The sequence below is a fragment of the Notolepis coatsorum genome (genome assembly GCF_963971535.1).
Source record: "Notolepis coatsorum genome assembly, chromosome: 9".
NCBI classification, from domain to species: Eukaryota; Metazoa; Chordata; class Actinopteri; order Aulopiformes; family Paralepididae; genus Notolepis; species Notolepis coatsorum.
The window spans coordinates 74,507,721-74,534,367 of record NC_140173.1 but is presented as its reverse complement, the minus strand read 5'-3'; the positions used below and the strand labels follow the sequence as shown (position 1 = coordinate 74,534,367).

The following is a 26,647-nucleotide window of genomic DNA, read 5'->3' as shown; positions in this document are numbered from 1 at the left end:
CGGAGAGTTCTAGTAATTTCAGAGAAATTCCTCAAATAGCCATTTACTGGAATACACAACACGTTGTCATTTTCCGGCTGATTTATGAATAGTTTTCAAATAAACGCTAGATTATCGAGAGTATTTGTGTTCTTATGCACGATACAAAAGCGGGCTGAAAAATTATTTATGCGTGCCGCGCCTAACGCCACACACACGTTGTGAAATCTGTGAAAAACAACCCTGATTAACCCAAAACTGGTAACATAGATTCCTTACCTCAGATCAGATGTTCTGCAAAAAGATGAATCCAATTCCTGATCGCCATTCCAAATATTGATCGCGTTTATTGATCCAACGTTATAGTCTGAAACGCATAATCCAAGCTGCTTCCAGCCTCGCCAGTGAATCTGGTAACACGACACTGCTTGCCAGAGATAGGAAAATCCTGGACCGGAGTATTTCTCTGATGCACTTTTTCACTCAATCCAATCCAATGATGTGCATTACCATCCGGGAGACGATAGGGGGCGGTATTTGCCCTTTTCAAGCTCAGCCATTCCCAATGATAATGTCAGGCTGGACGGATGAAAAATGAATGGATATCGCTTAGGGGTGGGACGGTTCATAAAATGGACGGTTCGGTTCGTAACACGGTTTTGGGGTCACTGTTTTCGGTTCGGTTCGATATACATTCATTTGTATTAAAAAAAAAATAACACTCAAAAATCTAAACATGCTTCATTTATATATATATAAGTTTACAGTGTTTACAGCCTTAAATAATGTTTGGCACACAAAGACCGAACTGACTGAAAAATATACGCTACATTTGTCAAAGTATTAACTGGCAGCATACATCAAACTAACACACACACACTGTACTGTTTAAAAACAACACTGCTCTGTTCATTATATTTTTAAAATACGTACATTATCTGTCTACATTTATTTAGACTAACATTATTTAAATATTGAGTGCAACTGTGGTGGATTACGTAATTCGGTGAGTTGGAACTATCTATGGGTTGGCGGGTCCCCACGGACATTTTAGCGTGTGGGACCTTCAGCTTAGGAGGAGTTCATAACATCAACAAGCAGCACGAAAGCGGCAATAGTCCCGGTTGGAGTTAGTAAAACACAGTTGTATGTTAGCCTTCTTGGATGTTGAATAAACGCCCATCATTGTCTTTAAACACCCTGCCTCTCAGACTCATTTCCTCCTCTGCTAGCTAGTAGCTACGGTAACATTTCGTTGACTGTATTAGCTGGGGCTAGTGCTACCATAGTTAAAACGTGCGTTGTGTTGTACAAACTGCTAACGCTATGGCATGATGTGTGTAGGCCTATGTAATGTTAATGGCTATGTTTTTAAAGTCGTAATGAAGATTGATTTATATTGTGCTTGCCATTTTTACACAAACTGACTAGCACCTGGCTGCAGTGCTGCTGCTGCTGCCTGCAGCCAGTGCTCACCTCTCCCGGCTCCGCCAAATGATTTTTTTTAAATGTGCGCGTCATCTTAACCGTACGATACACAGACGCCCCGAACCGTGGTGGTCGTACCGTATCGTACACGGTTCGGATGCGTACCGTCCCACCCCTAATATCGCTAATAAAAGAAATAACGATTAAATAACGAAATCTCGTTATTTGCAACCAACATCTCGTTGTTGGCAACCAATGTGTTAAAAACATAAAATAAACACAAAAGTGCAACTAGGGCTAAAAATCCAATGAAAAAAAAATAGAATAAATAATATATGCTTCTTAGCTTAACACTTTGATCGCCATGCTTAAATTCATAATTTACCATCCTCCGCCAGCCCTATTTAATATGGAGAAGTTCCCCTTCTTTGCAGGGCTATAACTTTTTAAATTGTATTGCTAAATTGACATTACTATGGCCCATTCAACGTCCTATATCTATTGTTCAGGGTGTAGCAACGATATACTTTTTCATTCACATATTCATACTAAAATACGGTCTAAAGTACAAGTATGTTTTTATCGTTTTCTGCAGCTTTCTCCAGAACGTGATTTATAGCTCCAAATGCATTATATTGATGATGAAATAGTTTGATAGGAATCTGCGCGAGATAAAAAATGTCAAATGGACGTGCTTCTAGAAGTTAATACGTATGATCTGATGATGACCGGATGGAGGGGGGGGTCGTTTATAATTCCGTGGCCAACGTTATATGATTCATCTAGTGTGGGTGATATGATCATTAGAGCAGTTAGTATCGAACACATTGAAAAATAACGTTGAAACTCACCGTAGCTTCCTCGCGCCGTTGGGCGATCAGTGTGGAACAGAAATTTTCCTATTATGGGATGTACAAATATGCGATCCATTTCCAGGTTGTATAATAGTATATACGTCAATCATGTTTATCGAGTTATTTTCAACCGATCGATGTCCAGTGTATCAAGATGGAGTCCCGCTAACGATAGCGAGTGCCCGGACGAAATATGAGAGAGCAGAGCACCACATCCGGCGCATCACTTCCTGTTTGGGCGATCGGCCACCAGATGGCGCTCTTGAACCGTTGGAGAGTTGAGAGGGGCTCAACAGTAGATCTCAGGTCTCCGGGGGAGAAATATGATTTCGATCACAGATTTTTGAAATATTGATATCAAAGACGTGGTCCAGCGTCTTTGGCAGAATAAGGATGGCGGGGAAAGACGTGTCCCAGCGTTTTTGGCGATAAAGTGTTAACATAACAGACCTAAGTTTGGGTTGACTAATGGGATAACTGGGGTTGCAACAAAAGTGCATCTAGGGCTAAAAACCCACACACGTGTCCGCGACTCGCTCAAAATGGCGCTGCGGCCCACCAGTTGAGAAACACTGCTATAAATGACATGAAGGTGCATCTATGGATCGGGCCAAATCTCCTTTCTAATGGCAGAGTTCAATCTGGATTTAGTACCACCAGGCGCCCCTGACGGGGCAGCAAAAACCGTGAATGAAAAACTGAATGAAATCTACAGTAAGTACAGTTCCTTTTTTATAATGTAAATTTCTCCGCCATTTCATCAGATTGCAACACCGTTCTTTGCTAGACGTTCACATAAAGGTAAAGAAACTAACTACCTTCTATTTTATGGCAATAACATTCAGCTTTGTTCTCCCCGTGAGATATGATCTAAAAAAGTAACTGGGGGGGGGGAGAGCTTCACGCTAGATGTCAGATGATTGACAGGGGCTGGTGTGAGCTGGGAAGTCTAGTTTTATGAAATTCGAAAGCCCTGGGTCTATTCTTTCAAAAGACTACTCAAGTTAGGTTGCGCCAAGTCCTCGCCCCAATATGCACCTTTTTCCGACTCGATGCGCTGAGATTTCTATAAACTTATATTTCACTAATTAATAACACTTAAAATCATTGGTAAACTAATGTAGTGCTGAAAATATACACTTTGACTGCTGTTTTGACAGGGTTAGGGTCTTTACTCTTGGCTACATTTGGAATGAAACGCAACATTAATACATTCTGTATGGCGTGATATGTATCTCGGCCCTGTACCGGGCGCGTCTATGCTTTTACCAACGCGTTCGTGTTTCCGGGTTCCCGTTTTGCGCTCTGATTGGCCAGGTCATGTGACATGTGCGCCAATCGTGGGACGGCAAGTTCTGCGCCTATTTCCGGGTCGAACAGCCTGCAAACTACCTAACGCCTATTTTATCACTGGTTAAGCTTAGGTGACTCTTTCGCAGTTGGTTAAGGTTGGAGTTTGGAATCAGGGCAGGCGTTCTATCGCCATGCTCTAAGACAAACTCTAACCTTAACCAACTTCGAAAGAGCGCCTAAGGCCTAACGAAATTAATAGTTGGTTTCCGGTTGCCGACCGACCCTGCCGATTTAGGTGTGACCCAATATATTTTATGAGTTTTGTAAAATAATTATAAATGTTTAATTTTTTTTAGAATAAAGTTTCATAGAAATCTTAGTCAAACATTTAGTATTATGGATATTAAACATGCTGGCAGAGTACATGCATCCATGTTGTTGTGAACATTTTAATTAAATAAAATTCCCTATCCATAGTCGCCGTGGGAAAGAATAAAATAAAAAAATAAAATAAAATAAATTCCCTACCTACCCATGGCCAAACTGACAACCAACAGGAAACCAACAATATATTTTACTTTGCCTAAGCTTAACCAGTGTAAACTTGCGGTCCCACGATTGGGCGTACATGTCACATGACCTGGCCAATCGGAGGCGCTGAAACTCGAACGCGTTCGTAAAAGCAATCAGGCGTACCGGGCCCATCGGGCTTAATAACAATCTAGAATCTGATCAATCGTATTGCCTACATAATCATGATTAATCGATTGTCAGTTGAATCATGACCTCAAGAACCGAAATTTAATCTGTCCATTCCCTATCCCCGAAAAACCCTGAGATTCCCTATCCCCGAAAACTCATATAATCTATATACTGAAAACCCAGAGAAATTGCAGATAAACAAAGGAGACACTGTAATCAAAGGTGAGAGAATTATAATTGTATAAACACATTTGTTACCCTGAACACCCCACACCCACCCCATAATACAGGTTGCAGAGTGACTGACGAGATCTTGTACCTGGTGCCAAACAAGGAGAACTTCAGGTTGACACTGAGAGCCATCAAGCTATGGGCGAAACGTAAGTCAAGACCTTGTGATCTTCTGATGGCCCAAAGACATGTTGGGGCAACTGGCTAACGTGTGTGCTTATCTTCCTTGCATATTTTACCTTAGAGCGCCCTTTACTGAATTGCAGTGCTGATATATTATGCACATCTTCTCATTTATATAACTAAAACTAGTACAAATGCACTTGGCTGTATTAGTGATGTTCCGCCTCTTTGAAAGTAATCTGCTTCATGAGGCAACACCACTTTGTTTCATCTTCCCTCCACCTGTAGGTCGAGGGATCTACTCCAACATGTTGGGATTTCTGGGCGGGGTGTCGTGGGCCATGCTGGTGGCCCGGACCTGCCAGCTCTACCCCAATGCTGTGGCTGCCACACTGGTCCACAAGTTCTTCCTGGTTTTTTCCAAATGGTGAGGAGTTCCACACTTGCGTTTGATGTTGAATATGCTGCAGAAACCCATCGCCACGTTAAGTCCTGCGTAGGAGATGGTTTTAACATTTTAGTTTCTCAACAACAAATGTTAAATCTAAAATCGTTTTGGTTGGACCATTAGGGGCCAGCTCTACAATCGTGCTTTGAAGACATCTAGCTGGTTCACTGAAGTCTAACAACTGGCCAGTGGGGCCTTATGGTGGTGCCTGGAGCACTCTCTGGCCAGGCCCCAGTCGGCTAATGCAACAAGCTAGCCGGCTGGGTAACTTGTACTGTAGCTGCCACTCATCACAGTGAGACCGTTTTTGATGTCACAGGGCTGTACACTGCGACGAGATGATTGCAAATTGCCCCTTAATTTGGCCCGTGCGTGTGGAAAGTAATATTTGGGGGCAACCTTGCGAGTAGTGATTTCAACCCTTCATTCGCATTTCACTCCTAAATTAATCCATACAAATTGGATAAAAAAAAATAGTAAAACATTAGCCTACAACCAGGGCTGTACAGTGCGACAATGTCACGCCGGTGCTATGAAAGAATCTGTCGGCGATGAATGAACTTACTGCGATAGCCTGTGTGGAAAAAAGATTTGCGTGTCGAGTGAATCTGGGCCACGCAACTTGGTAGTTGTAGTCTATTGTGCGATTAAATACCATGTCCCGCCTGCGTAGAGTCCATACATCCAACACCAAATCCCATAGTTCCTAGCGAACAATCTAAACGAAACTGAATGTTGCATCGTCAAAGAAGAACTTCCTTTCAATAAGTTTAAGCCACTAATTTTGCTCTGCAAGAACAACGGAGCGGATATCAGTCCATCTTATGACGACCACGTCCGATGTGGAGAGATGATAAGAGACCATAGCCAATTAAATTAAGTCTGATCTGGCAGTGATGATTACAATGACGGGGACACGCCACGGACACTTCTAACGTTCAGCCATGTATTAGGTGAGTCGCCCACAGGATGTTTTTCAATACTTAAATACTGTCTACTTAAATTTCCCTCCGGGGATCAATAAAGTATCAATAATGAGACAATATGCAAATAAGATAATACTAATAATTGTCACGGTTCCCCGTATGAAAGTGGCTTGCAACTTACTGCTGGTAAAATCACTATTTCTCGTTCTGCATAGTATTACATTCCTCTTCTATAAACAATCAAAGTCCCACCGTAAGAGCCTCATACGGGTCAATTAAACCTTTTTGATTACCGGTAGTCTTTCCTTCGAGCTAAGTTGAACTGAACATTTCACTGTCAAAAGCGCAAATGTAAACAAGGTTGTGTCGCAACACGTTTTTTCAAAATAAAGGTCACATATACAAATACCGTAGTAGGCCTCTCAATTCTTATAAAAAAAAGTCCCGGATATACATAAACATGGCATAGTCAGATCTCTATAAACTGCCCAACACATTGATCACTTTAGGCATACCCTGAAACCAGTAACATCACAAATATGAAGCGGGTAATTATCCATAAAAATAATAAACCTTTCATGGGGTTATTTACTATAATAATAATACATTTTATTTATAAAGCACTTTTCATTGTGAAACAAAGGTATGCAGAGTTTCTTGTCCTCCTGATTAATGCAATGGTGTGTGTGTTGTGGTGGTCTCATTCAAGGAGCACTTAGTTGGGTCAAGAACCAAAATTCTGTGACCATTCTCTGGCTAAGATGTTTTGATGATTGATTTGACTTCTATGGACCTTTTATAAAATATTTAGCCCCTGTGTCCCTCCCAAAAATCCCAGCATTTTTTGTCAGATGGCCAAATCCAAAATACCTGCTGACGCCATCTTGAAAAATTTACTTTTGATCCAGAGCACCTAGAATCATGTATGAATACACTTTTTTGTGTAAGTCAACCATGACGATTCCAAGATGGCCACCATCTAGTAGAGCGAAAATATAACTTTTAATGTCGAAACCAATTTTACCATGGTACTGCTGTACTTTAAACAAACTACCTTCATAAGGATCTCAGCTAAATAATTGATGAGTGTACAGTATGATAAGATAACTAATTATACTTCAAAATACGCTCTCTTAAATAGCTGTAACTTGAACAGATTAACAATGGAACCACTTTTTTCTTTTTTTTTTACTTACTTTTTTCTGTCCACGCAGGACCTGGACAGTGAGAGTGAGAGAGGGAGAACGGGAGGAGAGGTAGGGAAGACATGTGGCAAATGGTCGCCGGGACTGGGAAACGAAACCCCGGATGACCGCTTTGCGACTCTGCGCGCTATGTGGTGTGCTACTGGAGCGCCCCAACAATGAAACCACTTTAAACATGTCATGATCAGTCCGAATCAGAGCATTCTGCCTCACTAGATTCTGAATCATCAAATTCCAATGAATCACCCCTCCTCCATACATCATCTCCCTTCTCATCATCATCCTCCTCACTCTCCTCTTCCTCACTTTCTTCAGCTGGCCCTGGTGCAGGTAGATGTGTTGGGAGAGCAGGTCGTGTGTGGCGGACAGGGCGACAGCGACCACCCACCAGCTCCCAGCCATGTCCGAGTGGCGAAGGGTGTCGCTTCAGGGAGGGGTGGCGCACTAGGAGGCAGTGTTGGCGTAGGCTATCTGCATCTGGAGGGAGATGGATGAATGATTTGTTCGTCATTCTCTTCCACTTTGTGGCACAGGCCTCAGCGAGGCTCAGCCATGGTGCTACTCTTCTTGTCGCCATAAATAACATGTTGTGTGAACTCAAACAGCTCCTCTAGCACCTCCTCCTCAAGGTCAAGGCTATCTCCACACCGCGAGAGCAGCCGCCGTGCCATAGGGCTCTTTGCCACCTTGTCATACACCGACGACTTACCCTTGCCATAGAAGCCTGAATGGGCATCACAGCCTGTAATACAGTGTAGCTGCACAATACAGTCTGCCATCTCCTCAGTAACCAGGCCACAGCTGAAGTCAGTCTCCTGCTTTCTCCTGATACAGAGCATACCCGGCAGCTGTTGAGAGATGACCGCTGCCGTGACATAGGCATCGGTGTCGGCTGCATCAATGACAACAGGGCCACTGTAGCCTGACTCACGTAGAACTGTCTAAGCGGAGAAGAGGATGGTGTCAGCCTCAGACTGGTCAAAGCTGTAGTTCTGCATTGGTTGCTGGGTTGACAAGTTGGTACAGTGGGAGCCAACAGAGTAGACGATCTCTGTATCTACACCCTGTGCAACAAGGTCAGTCAGATAGCTGCATATTACTTTTGGTAGCCGCTCCTTGTTGCTGACGCTACACAGCAGTGTTTTGAACTCTGGCAGAGGGGAAGGGGTCGCCCAGCTTCATGTAGGTGTTGGGGACGTGTACCTTACCTTGTACCCGCAGATCTCGCTAATCATCTTCAGTTGAGTATGCTGTGTCGTACGGGTCATTTACACAGAAAATACGGACAGCATCACCATGGCGGGCAAGGATGATGGATGATACCTTGTGGACATAGTCCAACCACTTGTATGGGGTGCCATCTTGTGTCTGCCGATCTTCTGCTGATGGGGTTGCCATCCTCCAGATCATGCCCATGTCGACAAGAGCGGTGTAGGGTTCTTGAAGATCTACAGATTGGAGAGAGAGCTTCTGAATGAGCTTGCTCTTCTGTGTCTTCCTATATGTGCCATTGGAGTTGAATAAGGCCACACATTCCTCAACAACACGATGTTCCAGCAACTCTGAGCGATTCACAAGTTGACTGACCTCAACCAGGTCGATCACTGCCTTGAAAGCACTCCGCTCCATCTCAGCAGCTCTTGCTTTGAGTTCCTCCCCGGGCTTCTCCATGCAGGGCCGCTTGGCAAATGTCAAGCGTTTGCTCAGAGGGACAGGTGCATGGAGGGAGGTTTTCTTACTGAACACCCGGTCTTGCAAGAAGCTGGTCAACTTCTCCTCCCCCACAGCATGGGCTGAGTTGAAGTCCGTGATGAGTTCATCGGAGGCAGGCATGGCTGACTGTATGGTGCGGAGGGTGGGTGAGGCTGGATCAAATTGGAAGGAGATCAAACTCATGCATGCATGCGACCAGGTCCTGCACGCGCTGCTCATCTTCTCTCATCCTTTTCGGACCACATTCTATGTGCTTCCTCTTGGCTTTTTCTTTTTTGGCCAGGGCATTGTGAGCCACCCGGATCTTGGCCAAATTGTTCACATTTCTGGAGTGCACCAGCAGCTGCTTCTCATTCTCGAGGATGGAGAGCCAGCCAGACTTAATTTTTCATTGTACACTCAATCCACATGTCCCAGGCCATGTTGGATTAGGGGTTGCCTGTGATGGACTGAGTGAAGTCAGTACGAAGGAAGGCGACCTGATCAGCAAGGAGAGCTGTCAGCATTGCCCAGAAGTCAGGCAGCCACCTTCCATACCTATTGTTGTCGTACACTACCATCCATGGCAGCATGGCACGCAGAGAGCTGACATACTCATCCCAGTTGCAGATATGTACTGCATGCACATTCTGCATGAGTGCATCTGTCATAGACAGGAAGTCCTTCTAGTAGTCCGCCATGTCACTGGCCTCCACCTGGGTGAATAAATTGGTGATGAGGCTCTCGGTCAGTATCATCCTCCAGTGCCGCATGTGCAGCTGCACAGGGTTCTTGGGAGAGACTTATATCTCTCAAAATCTCAAGGTTCTCCCTCGTCTCATCAGCCAGGTTGGGCATGAGCCTCCCCTTTACCAGCTGACTCATGAGTGCCTCATAGATGAGCCTCAAGCAACGCAGCCCCCTCTTGTAATTCTTGCCTTTCAGTGCACAGTCAACGGAGCCCTCTGCAATAACTCCTCCTGCTACAAGTACATCTCCTAGCTCACTCCCCTTGTAGCGCTTGTAGATAGCGCTCATCATCACACACTGTATGGAAGGGACCAAGAAAGGGTACAATGGCATGGTACTTGTTTGGGTTGCATCTAAATGTTGTGGGTAACTCTGGGTAAATTTGGGTCAGTTAAGATTTGATCTTTAGACACCCCACCCCCACCTCTTTCCTCCACGGGAACACTTACTTTTTGCAACATGCACCTGTTCTCCCAATCCCTCTGGCACCCCTCCCCCCATGGGAACTCAACCTTTCTCACAGGATATGGACACACATATTATTCTTGAACGTAAACACACACATGCACGCACGTACGCACACACATACACACTCTCGCAGTCTGTTGAAGAAGAAGGCCTGGATGAGCGAGGTCAACAGGAGTTCTTCATGTCAAGGAATGGCGAGATGGCATGGTCCAAGATACCTTTTGAAATAGAAGGCTGTGCTCAGAACATTATCAAAATAACTCCTGAAAGAAACGGCTTTCGAACACAACACAAGGGTTAACAAACCCCAAACACAGGGCTACAATGACTATTAGCTAACTAGTTGTTGTTGCTAGCTAGCTATTGGGAAAGTTGGTAGCACCAGTGCTATCAGTGGAAAGGTTCGTTAGAAGCCCTGCCCAAAGACCAAATCTTACCTTCCCATTCAAAAGTTACATTTTCGCTCTACTGTCTCTATCTACATTTTTGCTCTACTGGATGGTGGCCATCTTGGATTTCTGGGTAAAATTTATGTCCGAGTCAAACTGATGTCAGAATTGGAATCGTCATGGTTGACTTACACAAAAAAGTGTATTCATGCATGATTCTAGGTGCTCTGGATCAAAAGTAAATTTTTCAAGATGGCGTCGGCAGGTATTTTGGATTTGGCCATCTGACAAAAAATGCCGGGATTTTTGGGAGGGACACAGGGGCTAAATATTTTATAAAAGTTCCATAGAAGTCAAATCAATCATCAAAACATCTTAGCCAGAGAATGGTCATGGAATTTTGGTTCTTGACCCAACTAACTACACAAGCGCACACACATAGTTTGTGGTTTTTGTTCTATTAGTGATTTACACACTTTCTCAGTTGGTTCATTATAAAAGATACAAACCTGAAAACAAACTCACTTAAAGGGGAACTATCTTATAAATGGCCTTTTTGAGTGTTTAGCATTGTTTCCTAGCTATGTGAACTTATATTAATATGATCTATGTCTCAAAATTCTCATATTGGCGCATTCTTCCAATTCTCCTCTCACAATATTCACCCTCACTGAACTGAGTCATTTGAAAATGTGCGCGATATGTGATGTCAGAAAGACACCGCTGCATGCAGGGAGCGAAATTAAAGCCTGCCGCCCGCCAGGGGCGCTCAGTTTTTACCTTTTGGCGCTTGCCACTGAGAGCCCTGCCCGCCGTGTGGCGTGTGGACGTGTAGTTCATAACGATACTCTTATTTTGAAAATCTGTGCGGGTCTCATTTCCGGCCCAAGCGCAGCTAGAGTCATAATATCGATGGCTCCGGCAGTTAGCAGCATTCGGTTCGTATGATATTCTTATTTTGAAAAAAAACTTGGCAACGAGTCATATCCGCCCAGCCGGGCCAGCCCTGCAGCGGGATACTATTGGCTTCTGCTCGTATCAACACAGAGCGGCCCGCAGCTCTAGTGCCACTGCTAACGTTAAGCTCTCAGAATGGTAGCAGCTCGCCCGCAGCATCTAGTGCTAACGTTAAGCTCTCAGAATGGTAGCAGCTCGCCCGCAGCTCTAGTGCTAACGTTAAGCTCTCAGAATGGTAGCAGTCTGCTCTAGTCTAGATCGGACCTCCATGAGCTGCATAATACCTCCGTTCCCTCGTTAGCTAGCTCGCGTTAGCCAGCTCACGTTAGATCGAGCTGTCCCAGTAAACTAAATTGTCTTAACGTTATCTACCGGGCTAGCAGTAGCTACAGATAGCTCCTGATATCAATGTCTTATAACATTGATTGAATGCGTATTCTAGCTGAGGGCATGTTGAATGTGATTTGACAAAATAACCGTAACGTTATAAATAGGGTCCAGCTGCATCGCCGGAGAATCCTTGCATGCTGAATGTAGGGTCTAGCTGAATATAGGGTCTAGCTGCAGGGCCGGAGAATCCTTGCTGGAGGCTACTCAAGTATACACACAGACAGTGGAGCTGTTTGCAGATAGCAAGCATTTTGACTTATTGCGTGGTGGCGATGTCTCGCAGATAATACAACTACAAGTATGATTATATAATATATATTTTATTAAAAAAAATGTTTTTGTATAAAATATATATATATATTTTTTTTTTTATCAAAAAAATTGGCAGGTAAGAAATATGCTTGGCGGGTAGACTCTTCCCATCTACCCGCCACTGGCCGGTGAGTCAAAAAGTTAATTTCGCTCCCTGGCTGCATGTTAATGTTCAGGCGGCGGGGCCGTGGCGCAGTGGTTTAGGAGCCCAGGCTCAAAACGGCTCGAGATCTTGAGGTAGAAAAATGCTGTTTTTGAGGACTTGATTAGAAATACAAAACAATGAATAAAAAAATATATATATATTACAGAGGTGTTCCATAGACTCACAGGAATTGTGTAAAAGTGCCCAAATAGTGAAAGAAATAGTAAAATAGTTCCCCTTTAAATGTTAAATAAAAGGACTACAGTAATGAGGCAGGAGGGGAAAACATTTTTGCACTATAGTAAAATAGTTATTTAAAAATATTCTTTGCCCCTAAATTTCTCATTTAGGGGCAGGTGTGCCCCTAGTGAAAAAGCTTAGCGTACAGCCCTGTGTCACTACATTCTTGCAGGGGGATCACTTGGAACAGAATACCAGCAGGATTTATGAACACTGAACAGTTCAGAGAGCGTGATGTAGGGATAAAGCATGAGTGGCAGCTAACGTTTGCCTGCTAGCTAGTTACTTAGCAGCATTAGCTAAACGGTTAACTTGTTGTCTATTTGGCTTGGGAGCAATGTGAAGCTCGAAATTTACTGTGACTGCCTTTATTTGTAATGGACCGATCACACTACATTTGTCCACTATGCCATCTTTAAATTGTAGTATTAGTGCTGAAGCTCTGACAATGCTACGTTACAAGCCAGCATTAGCCGGAGCCATTAATCTCGCTATGCATAATGAATACTTTACCCAGAAAGCAATGTACACTTAACACCTTCTAGTCTGAGGGCAGCCCTGCCTTTTGTTAGGCGTCGGTTACACCTAGGGTGTTTTCGTTTCGTTTTCAGGATGAGTTTCGCTTTTCCAGGTCGCAACATAGTGGCACCCGAGTTAGACATTCGTTTTGCAACCTGAGCACTTTCGTTTTGCCTCCTGCGCACAGTGATGTAGTACAATGCCAAAGCAGTAGATGGCGAACGTGAAGGCAATTTTCAACCAATCAGAACTTGAATGTGCCAATACACTTCCTGCAAAAAATATCAACAAGCCGCCATCTTTAAATGCCTCCGTGTAGCACTTATTTTTCAGCAAAGAAATAGCAATTTATTGCAATAAAAGTGCAATAAACAAAACGGATACATTCACTGTGTTCTGCCTCTCATTTGTTGATGAAATAAAACTAACATCAACACAATTGACCACCAAGAGCGGATAGTTTAGTCTCACAAAAAGATTGCCGATGTTGTCAGCTACATGCTAACGTGAATGGAATATGCCAGTATAACAGTATAGCATTATGGCTAGCAGCTAACGTTAGCTCACGTTAGTTAGCCAGCCAGCACCAAACTGATATCGGGAGCTATCAGTAGCTAGATAACATTAGAGACAACGCCTCATGTATAAAACAAAAGTGAATAGATGACTGGGCCATTTTGTTTAATGCTTGTTATGTTGAAAGAGGAGCTCTGAGCTAACGGGGTCTGGTAGCTAGGTAGCTACGGTAGGTAGCTAATGTTAGCTCACGTTAGCCAGCACAAAACTGATGATATAAGGAGCTATCAGTAGCTAGATAACATTAGAGACAACGCCTCATGTATTAAACAAAAGTGAATAGATGACTGGGCCATTTTGTTTAATGCTTGTTATGTTGAAAGAGGAGCTCTGAGCTGCTCATGCAATCGACTCTTGCGTGGCTGCTGGTTTGTTGACATGCATGTTGGGAGGCGGAGGATTTCGCCTTGGTCTCTACTGCGCATGGGCATTGGGCAAAACGGCTCCGCGCAGATTACACGACACGTTGTCGGCGAGTTTTGGCGTTTTTCCAAAACTGAAACACAATTTCAGCGTTGTCAGTAGGGCAACACGTTTTCTTGCCAAAACGGCATTTCTATTTAACACTTTGAGCGCCACATCACGGCTTTTCTCGGGTTTACGATAGTTACGTTGAAAGCCACGTCACGGCTTTTCTCGGATTTTTTTTTTCTTCTTTTGCGATCCGAAATCATATTTCATCACGCGAGCCTACCCTAGCCTACCCAGGGGCCGCCGGCGATCAGATGTGAAAAAAGCGCCCCTATTGTCTCCCAGATGGTAAATCACCCTTTTGGAATGGACTCAATGAAAATGGATGGGGGAAAAAAAATATTCCAGTCCACATTTTCCAGTCCACTGATGCAGCCGGAGTTACCAGAGTTCATTCTGGATCCTCTGAGCCGCGGCAAGCATGGGTTATACTGTACACACGTTGGATCAATATACTTATCGATTTTTTCGAATGGTGATCAGGAATTGGAATATACCATTTGGATACCATCTGATGTCGGGTAAGGAATCTATGTTATCAGTGTTAGGATAATCAGACTCGTTTTCGAGGACATATAAGCTTTTTTGTGATATGTGCTCTAGCTGTTTCACTGTAAAATCCATGAGGAAATGAAAGCAGCTATTATCAGCGCGCGGCTCGAATGTGCGTGCACGTATACTATTGATCATCTAGCGTTTATTTGAAAACGATTCATAAATAGGCCGACAAATATCAACGTTCTGGAATATTCCAGTAAAAGGCGATTATCACAGAATGGGCTGTTTTTCACCTGAAAACGGGTGCTTTTCAAAATGCTCTCAAACGGAAATGAAGCGATAAAAAACCAATCTGCCTTGACAACACTGACTGGAAAATGATTCTTTGATAAACGACGGGCAGATTAGACGCATAGCCATAATTTAAAACATAGATTAGGCGATATTAACGTTAACATTGGGAGTGGACCGTGGCATTCAAGGGGGTAAAAAGGAAAACACGGCGTGTGTTAAAGGGGAACTATTTTACTATTTCTTTCACTATTTGGGCACTTTTACACAATTCCTGTGAGTCTATGGAACACCTCTGTAATATATATATATTTTTTTATTCATTGTTTTGTATTTCTAATCAAGTCCTCAAAAACAGCATTTTTCTACCTCAAGATCTCGAGCCGTTTTGAGCCTGGGGTGCAGGTGCCACTGTGTGCAGCTCATCTTGTATCTCAACATTAACATGCAGCGGTGTCTTTATGACATCACATATCGCGCACATTTTCAGATGACTCAGTTCAGTGAGGGTGAATATTGTGAGAGGAGAATTGGAAGAATGCACCAATATGAGAATTTTGAGACATAGATCATATTAATATAAGTTCACATAGCTAGGAAACAATGCTAAACACTCAAAAAGGCCATTTATAAGATGGTTCCCCTTTAACAGGGACAGCAAACGTATTCATTCAGCAAGAAAACAAAAACACCTAGTCTAACCATGGCCTTAGTCTAATGACCCCGCATTCTATCCCCAGGCCATCAAGATGCTCAATGACTATGCAACACTAACCCAACCATCTATGAAATCATAGCACTGATTGGAGACAAAATAAGTGATGAGATAGTCAAACAGGTGAACCAAGCTAAATACTTTTCCATCATAATGGACTGTACTCTTTGAAAGTTGCACATTTGTAATAATAAAAAGTTGATTTAGTATATTTTTTGTATGCGTCAGATTATTTGTATCATAATGGAGATAAACACTGGTTGGGGCCCCTCCTAAGAATGATTGCCTAGGGCCCCAATAGACCCTAGCAGCGCCACTGCACACACACACAGAAAGGGAGAATGGCACTTCACAAGGCCCCCTTTGCGTAATTCACTCGCAGCTCGGTCTGTCGTTGTGGTCGAGACATGAGCATAATCAGTTGTATGCACATGAGTCTCCCGAACAATTTAAAGGGGAACTTTTACTATTTCTTTCACTATTTGGGCACTTTTACACAATTCCTGTGAGTATGGAACACCTGTAAGTTAAAAAATAAATAAATCATTGTTTTGTATTTCTAATCAAGTACTCAAAAACAGCATTTTTCTACCTCAAGATCTTAAGCTGTTTTGAGGCTGGGCTCCAACCACTGTGTGGCCTGGTGCCAACTGCCACATCAACTGCCACATTATTATGCAGCTGAGAAATCTCTTGACATCACAGATATGCACATTTTCAGATGACTCAGTTCAGTGAGGGTGGATATTGTGAGGAGAGAATTGGAAGAATGCGCCAATATGAGAATTAGAGACATAGATCCTATTAATATAAGTCCACATAGCTAGGAAACAATGCTAAACACTGAAAAATGCAATTTATAAGTTAGTTCCCCTTTAAAACCAAGCCTGAGTCGATCAGAGCTTCCTACGCTGAGATATGGTAACTTTTCCACCCGATGCGTTTCTAAAGATATTAAGCTTCCTCTGCATATTTTCACACCGCCAACAAAGTAGCATATTGCCCTCCATTGTCTCGAAAGGGATTTGGTAGCGGTCATTGCTGTGCATCTGTCTTCGACACCCGAGACTGAAAGTACTCCGTCCCTCCCCTATGACACAACTGTAGTTCTTTAGACAGCAAGGGAAATTATACAGCCGGACAAGTTAACAATAATGAACACATTTACAAGTCGTATTAAATTGAGCAAATAAGGAAATGGATAGAGGACATTTAAAAGCACTAGAAATTGCGAAGATCAAATGTTTTACCTATTTCTGATTTGCGCAACGTTTTACATGGTCCAGCTATATACTAAGTTCTGACTTAATCTTGTTTATTTTCACTTGTCATTGCTTCTGTTACACAGGGAATGGCCAAATCCTGTGCTTTTGAAACAACCTGAAGACAGTAGCCTGAATCTGCCAGTGTGGGATCCCAGAGTAAGTGTCATGCGTCTATCTGAGTTGTTAATATATGTCTGTCTGAGGTGTTAATGTGTCTGTCTGAGGCATTAACCCCTGACGCTTGGGGCATATTTTGCATAAAACAAAAGCGATTTGCAATTTATTATACTTTATACTTGTACCACATGCATGAGTCTGGTCCATAGCTGTCAACATTGGGATTTGAAAAAATGGCATATTTCACCCCGGCCCGCCCCCTCCCAATGTAGTCTCCTCCCCCTTGTATGTATATTATATATATATAGTCTGCACTGCGCAGCCGTGGAATCGCGAGGCCATAGATTTAGAATAGATAGAAAGGGCACATTGTGGTGTATCATAATTAATTTGTTGAATACAATAGTATTTAATATTTACACTAAGTTCTCTTTTACCTCTTATTTAATTCATTCATTAATTTAATTGTAGGCACTGTTTATATTGTACATAGTCCTGTGTGTTGTAGTGTTGTCAAACAGATCGATTTTTCGATGCATATCGATTCTGAATATTTAAAACTGTTTCAATACTCATTTCCCGCAATATCGATATTTAATTATTCATAAAAAAAATATTTGTTTTGTATAAGGAAGCTGCATTGTTTATTTCAATACCTGTAATAGTACAGTAGTACACACACACACATGTGCATTCAGTTAAGTTGGAATATGACTGTAATACAAACAGTTCAGTTTGTCAGGTACATGCAACACAGATTAGTGTTTACATCTGTCTGCTTGAGAAAATACCATGCTCTGCAATACAAATTATTGAAGTGAGATGAACAGACTGAACTTTATTTTATTAGATAAAACATGTTGACAAAGTTTTACTTTGCAGTTGAAAAAAGGTAATAAATTAAATTTGATAAAAATACCCGGTACTCAGCGTATCGCGATATATTTATCAAAATAAAAAATATATATATTTTTTTATTATTATTATTTTTTTTACATTTAAGGCGAGACACCCCAGGTGAATAGGCAAATATACTTTTTTTTGTTATATTTTGCTTCCTAAACATGTCTTCTATGAAACTAGTGACAATAAAACGTCAATAACACACATTTAGTTGTTTATTTTACTTAATTTTGCCTTATTGCATCCATAAATGAGCACATATTTAACACTTTCTCCACCAATAACGTCATACAACGGGTTTCAATTTCATGCGAATTCTGCCAGATCACGGCGTACAACGTTATTCTGATCATATTTCATATTTTCGCCATGGTATTCATATTTCACTCACAGCCTTGTGGGATGCTGTGGGACTCGGCACAACTCTGCAACGCTTCAATACTGCCACCTGGTGGATGATCGGCGAGTTGCCAAACCGGAAGTGGACGGTTGGGTCTCGGTGCGTCTCCGAAATCCGTCCGGCCACTCGCTTATCGTTGCGGGACTCAAGACACACGTCCATGTGTAGCGATCGCTGCCATAACTCAATAATCGACATGCTTTGGGCGTGTATTAGTATTATACAAACCGGAAATGGATCGCCTCGATCCCCATCACATAACTGGGATCTGTTTGCTCCAGTATCATCGCCCAACGGTAAGAGGAGGCTGCTGTGAGTTTCAGCGTTTTTGTTTATTATTATCGATGTAAACTGCGCTGATCTATATATCACCCATACTACATAAATCATTTAACGACTATCACGGAATTATAACCCCCCCCCCCCCCCCCCCTCCATTCACCCGCGCATGATCAGTCATAACGTTTAGGACCATGTACAGTTGAACAATTTAATATAGCGTGTATCGGCAACAAATGGCATTTGATAATGTATATATGCATTTATGCCTATCACGTTCTAGGATTTACTGCAGAAAACGATAAAAACTATATTCTAGGCGGTATTTTTGTATGAATGTGTGAATGAAAAAGTAAAACGTTCCTACATCCTGAACGATAGATAATCGATGTTGAATGGGCCATAGTAATATCAATTTAGCAATACAATTTAAAAAGTTATAGCCCTGCAAAGAAGGTAAACATCTCCATAGGCTTAGACTGGTGGCAGTGATTAAACATTGATGGATATAAGCGTGGCAGAGAAAGTGTTAATGGTGAAATGCCTCATTTGCATATATAAACATAAAATTCTGAAAACTTGCAATATATTTTTTCTTAGTTCATATGTACATAACAAACTGGGAAAGTTTCATAGTGATATCTATTCAAATATTGTTTGCCTATTAGGGGTACTACACTGTTACTACACTGTTTGTAACCTGTGTGTAGTTCTGTTCAGTTCAATAACATCATTATTATTATTATTATTATTCAGTTATCAGGCATGTGTTTACGTTGTCAATTACTAATGGTTTGATTAGGTATTGTGTTTGTAAAAATGTATGGCATTTTACAATACAGAACTTTGAAGGCGTTTTCCCAAAAATGAGTTTTTATGCGTTTTTCTTACACGCAAGGGTAAACGTGTACCATTCCATAGCACCTACACACACACCATACTTTCCACATTTCTTCCTATATACAGGGTGTCCGCGGATCCTTAAAAAGTCTTAAAAGGTCTTAAATTTGTTTATCAATAATTAAGGCCTTAGTTTGTCTTAAAATGTCTTAAATCCATTTTCAGAGGTCTTAAAAATGCCATAGAAAGGAAAGATAAAATGCCATGTCATCTTATGTTTTATTATGAAATCTGGGGGAAAACGGTTAACGGGAGATAAAGTTTGACTTTTCATTGACCGTGTTGTAGAATCACGCAGACCGGAATGGGGCGGAACCAACACAATTCCTTGTGTAATGTGTTGGCCGGGGAACCAACGGAGTATAGCTAACGTTAGCAAGGCGAAGCGATAACGCTAACGTTACGTTTAGTTTAGTTTAGCATTTGCACTCGTTAATATGGGAAAGTGCCAATTTAACGAGAACTGGCTCGACAATCCACTGTTTGCGCGATGGTTGGTCCCAGTCAAATACCATCACAAGCCCTGCTGCAACAAAAAAAAGAGCAGTCGCGTCGCACATGCTGAGCGCTCTGCAAAAACCGCCTGCAAACTACTATTTCGCATTTATTTTCGGCCCCTGCCTCCACACCAGCTGCGCCATCTCAGGTAGGACTATAACATCTGCACCAACAGAAGTCCGGATAACATTCGGCTCCACGCCAAAGCTTGAAGCTGAGGTCTTAACTTGAAAATAATCTATTCACGGATGTAAACAAGGACACGTTTGTGTTTATGTTCGATGAGAGCTTCACCCACTATGTATTTCTTCCTCCCACCCACCCCCTCCTAATGACGTACAGTATCCTCCCATGTATGTTAGGATCTATGGGTAACAGTACTGTATATTTGCATATCGTATATGTCACAAATGTAACGGTACAGTACTATATACCTGTATGTCCCTATGCCATAAATGTCATGTATGTTGAGTGTCATAAATGTGACTATGAATTGAAAATGGGGGACCCTGATGTAAACAAGACAAACGTCTTTCTCTGGTCTGCATCCCCTTAACAATTGTGTGTATTGAGCCGTACTGTATTGTACCCATTCTGCAATCTGTTAAACAAAGTATTCATTCATTCAACCAAAACCACAAAAACAAAACAACTGGATGAATGAATGAAAACTTTATTTAACAGATTGCAGAATGGGTACAATACAGTACGGCTCAATACACACAATTGTTAAGGGGATGCAGACCTGAGAAAGACGTGTGTCTTGTTTACATCAGGGTCCCCCATTTTCAATTATAGTGACATGACATTTATGACATACACAACATACATGACATTAATGGCATAGGGACATACATGACATACAGGTATACTATATAGTACTGTAGTGTTACAATTGTGACATATACGATATGCAAATATACAGTACTGTTACCCAGAGATCCTAACAGAAAATATATACATATGATGGGGAGGAGACTGTACATTAGGAGGGGGGGGGGGGGGTTTGGACATTTACGGTGCCCAGTTTCTAATTGCAGCCTCCCGTAGGTGCTCTTTAAGAGCGGTTTTGAATGTGGGCAGGGGTAAAGTGGGTTTTAGGAGTGAGGTTAAGCAGTAGTCTGACCAGTTTGTTTTGTGATGTTTGTAATCTTGTTTTTAGGGCCTTTGAGGTGCTTTGGTACCATGAGGTGCAAGCATAGTCGTAGTACCCTTGAATGAGTGCTCCTGTTAGAGTCTTCAGGGTATTCTTGTTTACCAGAGAGGAGATCCGGCACAAGAATCTTGTTTGTTGGTTGACTTTTTTGATACCCTGGGGAGGGTGGTAATAGTTATGTGTTCTGACAGTGGCTGCTTGGCCCCTGGTATATTTTGTATAGCTATATTTGCTATTTATGTTTGGTCACCCCTTTGTTGAAATTCATCCAATCCAGTTACTCCTTAAGTTCAAGATTTTTAAGTTTCCAAGTTATGTTTTAATAAACATCTTTGGACCAATGTGTCCCTAAACTTAAACTAATTGGTGTCGTTGCATGATTTTTGTTATTGTGAAATTGGTATTAAATTTAATTCTGAGTGGCATTAAAAAGTCTTAAAAAGCATTAAATCTGACTGGGCTAAACCTGCAGATACCCTGTATATATACCCTGCATCTTTTTACAGAGGGGTTTGTTGATATATCATGCATAGCCTGATTTATAGTACATTTAGACCAAAAAACATGGCAAAATTTTTTTTATGACTAGTCAGCATTTCCTGATTCATGGGATGATAAAAAGACATATCCACAATCCCTTCTGTAAAATGAATAGGCAAAAATAATATTTGCATAGAGATCACTATGAAACTTTCCCAGTTTGTTATGTACATAACAACTTAGAAAAAATTTATTGCAAGTTTTCTGAGATCTTATGTTTATATAATGCAAAATAGGCATTACCTCATTAACACTTTGAGTGCCAGCGATGCGTTTTGTCTTTAGTTCATGCCGACCTTTGAATGCCACCAACGACATATAGCGTTTGTTTGTCGTATTTTTTTTTATTGGCGATTTGAATTCATATTTCATCAATCGAGCCTCATGGTAGTGTTGCAGTCTCTCTGAGCTCAATTGGGAAGATACCGCCCCCTATCGTCTCTCCCTGTGTAACTGCACCCCATTAGTTTAGACTGATGATGGGGGGGGGGGGGTGGTTCCTCATTTTACTTTTCCGTCAAGCCAACTGAAGAGACCCAAGTTGATCGCCGGCCCGGAAAACGCATGGAATATATATTTACAGTACCCAACGCTGAATCAATAAACTCGATCGATATTTGATTATACGATCAGGAATTGGAATAATCTTTTTGGATAACATCTGATCTGAGGTAAGGAATCTATTTTACCAGTCTTTGGGTAATCTGAGCTTTTTTCACAGATGTATCAACGTGTCCCATATGTGTGTGCGCGCTGATCAGGAAATGAGAGAATCGATATTTCAGCCCGCTTCTATAGCGTGCATAAGTACACATATACTATCGATAATCTAGCGTTTATTTGAAAACTATTCATAAATCATAAATTTCCAAAAACGAGCGTTTTTCAAAATGGTATAAAACGGAAATGTACTGATGAAAAAACAATCCGTTTCGACACTGTTGACTGCAAGCAAGTCATTGATAAACGACAGGCGTATTAGACACATAGCCATAATTTAAGATATAGTTTATGCATTCGCAAATGTGCTCACCCTCATTGAATAGAGCGCTGGCACTCAAGCGCTCAAGCACTGAAAGTGTTAACATTACATATCTCTATTACATATCTCTTGTTGTGGAATTAACACAACATTATGCATACTTTTGACAATAAATAAAATCAGAATTAGTTCTTACTTGATTGCCTGGGTAAATAAATGTAAAAAAAATAAGAAATTACCGTTTTTTTGTGTATGCCAGAATATTCCAGTAAATGCAGAGGGCTTTTCAAAATGCTATAAAACGGAAATGAACCGATTATTAACACTTTGGTTGCCTTGGGTTAAATTAATGATATACCATAGGTTGCCGGCTCTATTTGTCTATGGAGAAGTACCCCTTCTTTGCATGGCTATAACTTTTTAAATTCTATTGCTACATTGCCATTATTAGGGCCCATTCAAAGTCCTATATGTATTGTTCATTGTGTAGCAACGTTAAACTTTTTCATTCACATATTCATAGTAAAGTATGGTCTAATGTATAAGTATGTTTTCATCTCTTTCTGCAGCTTTCTCCAGAACGTGATCTATAGCCCCAAATGCATTATATTGATGATGCAATACAGTTTTATGGCAATCAGCGCGATATAAAAAATTCCAACTAGACGTACTTCTAGAAGTTACTACACGTCATCTGATGTTGACCGGATGGGCTAGGGGGCGTTTATAATTCCGTGGGCAGCGTTATACCAATCATCTAATGTGGGTCAAATGTTGATAATAGCAGTTAGTATCGAAGAGGGTAACGTTACACGCTGAAACTCACCCCAGTCTCCGCGCGCCGTTGGGCGATCATCGTCGAGTTGAAGTCTTATCATTATGGGATGTAAATTTACCCGGTCCATCTCCAGCTTGTATAATGGTATATACGTCCAAATCATGTTGTTTATCGAGTTATTGGCAATCGATCACTGTGTAGTGTGACGAGCCAGAGTCGCGGGACCTATAGCGAGCGCCGGAAGTACTACGGTCGTCTAGGACAACCTCTATTCAACATCCTGTTTGGCGATTGCGCCGATCGGCCACCAGATGGCGCTCCTGAACCGCCAGAGAGCTCAGTGGGTCCTGCTGGTGGATCTCAGGCCAGCGGAGGGACATTATGAATCCGATCGCAGATTTTTGAAATATTGATATAAGGACGCTGTACAGCGTCCCCCGGCAACTTTAGCATGGCCAGCAAAGACGTGAAAAGACGTGTCCCGGCACTCAAAGTGTTAAAAAAATTATAAAAAATCCGTTTCGACAATGTTGACTGCAAACAAGTAATTGATAAACGACGGGCAGATTAGACACATAGCCATAATTTAAGACAGAGATTATGCATTCACAACGCTATGATTGAAGTGGGTGCTGGCATTTAACCACGTTTTACCATGTTCACCAGTGGTATCAAAGTGTTAAATATGCACAAATTTGCATATGACGTTTGGGTATAAATACCAACATTGGATGATGCCAGATTTTTTTAAATATTTTCATTATGTTGACACTTTACATTAAACGAATGACAATAATATAGTATAAAGTAGGGTATTATTTGGACTAAAGAATGGTGTTGTCTCACCCTACTCGCATGTTGAGGGAGAGCACCATACATTATACACTGAGAAACCACGGCCGAGAGTGAGCTCTCCGGGAACAACCCCACATTGCCGGTATCGCTTCTCTGCGGTATTGCAACGTTAAGACCACATCAAGCTAGAGAAGGTGGTGGTAATGCACCAAGAAGGTTATACCAATACAAATCAAAAGAAGAAGAAGAAGCTTCTCTGCCTTTTGTAGGTAGGTAGTTGTAGAATGTAATACATTTCGCGCTAAACCACTCCTTTATCCGGTCGCTGTTCTTCTTCTTCGGGTCGCAACCGTCTTCCGGTCTGACTTCCTGTGCTAACGTTCTAATCTACACTGCTGCCACCTGTCGTCACAGAGGGGAATTGCAGCCATTTTGTAAAAATACGGGGAAATATTTTACCTTCAAGGAAGGTTGAAATACAGTACAATCCCGGGAAAAACGGGATGGTTGACGGTAGGGCTGACCCCATATTAATCGATTAGTCGACTAATCGGTCGAAAGGAGCCGTGGTCGACTGGCCAACCTCTTAGTCGAATATAATAATATAAAAAAAAATTACTTTTTTTGAATCTTTTTATCATTCTTTCCAAAAAAAAATAGGCCTAGAAGCGTGGCTAACGCTAATGGCACGCATACCAGAGGCTAACTACCTATGAAAACAGGCACAGAGGCACTGAAAGAGGATTTCACCCATCTAATGAACACACTAGACTAGACAAATATCGAGATGTATCCATCAGTGGACCAATTGCATGCTTTTGCAGAGGACAAGAAGCCTTCAGTCGACTCCTTCAGACATTAAGCCACCCCCACAGCCCAAATGGAATGATAAAAAATTAAAATAAATATTATTCTTTTTTTTACGTCGACCAATAGTCGACTAATGGCAAATTTTGGCCAATCCTAGTCGACCATTCAAATCCTTAGTCGGGGACAGCCCTAGTTGACGGGTATGGTCTGCGTGATTACACAAACAAGCCGCATTTCTCGGAGACGCTCTCTGATTGGCTGACGCCTGTTTCTACACTGGTTAGGCTTAGGCACTCTTCGAAGTTGGTTAAGGTTAGAGTTTGTCTTAGAGCGTGACGGCAAGTTCTTTCGACGGTTAAGCTTAGGCACTCTTTCGAAGTTGGTTAAGGTTAGAGTTTGTCTAAGCGATAGAACGCCAGGTAGTTTGCAGGCTGTTTGGCGTGGAAATGGGCAAAGACACAGCTCGTCACGGATTGGGCAAACGTGTCAGTGGCCAATCAGAGAGTGTCAGTCAGTGCCAATCAGAGAGTGTCTCCGAGAAATGCGGCTTGTTTGTGTAATCACGCATATGGTCTGGTCTTTTTTTGAAAGGTAACATTCTGAAGTTTCTTACACAATAAAGAAAAATCACTGAGTGCTAATGTAATAAGAAACAGAGGTTTGAACACACTGAAATAAAATATTTGCTCCTTACTTTTCTGTTGACTTGTTGCCAGATGCCTGTTTTGGGGTTCCAGGTGAGAGGTAGGAGCTGGAAAACATAACGGTTCCATAGCCTGAAGTCCAAAGTTTATAAAAATCCCACGGAAAATTATATATCTTTTTAGAAAGGTTTTTGTAATGCGTCTACCGCAATAATTCAGCGTGATTATCCAAAATGGCCGTCCACTACCTTCATTCAGATGCACAAGTCAAAACAAAGGTTTTAACACATTGCCCGCCGGGCAGTTTGCCCATCTCATGCCCCTCTCTGCCAGCACTATAACCTTATGGAGATGTTTACCTTCTTTGCAGGGCTATAACATTTTACATTTTATTGATATATGTGACTCGACGTGACCAAACCCGATTTGATCCGGTGAGAAACAAGTGCCAGAAAAGGAACAATTGTCTTGCTCTTCAGAAAATCGAAAAAAATCGAAATCTGTTTTTTTTTACATCTTTGAAATGTCAATAATGTGTTCTCTTATTTGCTCTTATTTTCAAACTTAAATACAACTTGTAAATGAGGTAATTATTGTTATATAGTTCGACAGTATTGTCTCTCAATACTGTGGAAAAACTACAGGTGAGGGGATTTACGTGTGGGTCTGTCAGCTTAACAGGTACTTAAGAGGTGTTGAAACACACACAGCCAAACGCTCTCCTTTCTTAGCAGGGAGAAGAACAATGTTTATACACTTTATCTTAATGTTATAAGTTATAGCAACGCAACAAACGCAGTGTCCTGTCCATATAAAAAAGATTAAAAAAAAACGCGAGTCCGCGGGTGTATTGTCATTAAATTAAACAACATTAAAACACATTTAGAATGTCACGAATTTGATGAGCGAACGAATTTACTTCGAGTGAATTTATTGCAACCTAATGGTATAAGAAGTAAATTAATTCAATAGGGAAAC

General features: G+C 41.7%; 1 protein-coding gene across 4 annotated transcripts in view; it reads left to right on the top strand.

Annotated features, from left to right (window-relative positions):
• Nucleotides 1–26,647, top strand: part of LOC311234880 (poly(A) polymerase gamma-like) — a 72,713-nt gene that overhangs the window by 14,359 nt on the left and 31,707 nt on the right. For all 4 annotated transcript variants that reach the window (XM_084322137.1, XM_084322139.1, XM_084322138.1 and 1 more), the window contains exons 8-10: nt 4,547–4,636; nt 4,899–5,037; nt 16,951–17,023. In XM_084322137.1, the coding sequence (XP_084178263.1) occupies nt 4,547–4,636; nt 4,899–5,037; nt 16,951–17,023 (302 nt within the window). The remainder of the gene's footprint in view (nt 1–4,546; nt 4,637–4,898; nt 5,038–16,950; nt 17,024–26,647) is intronic.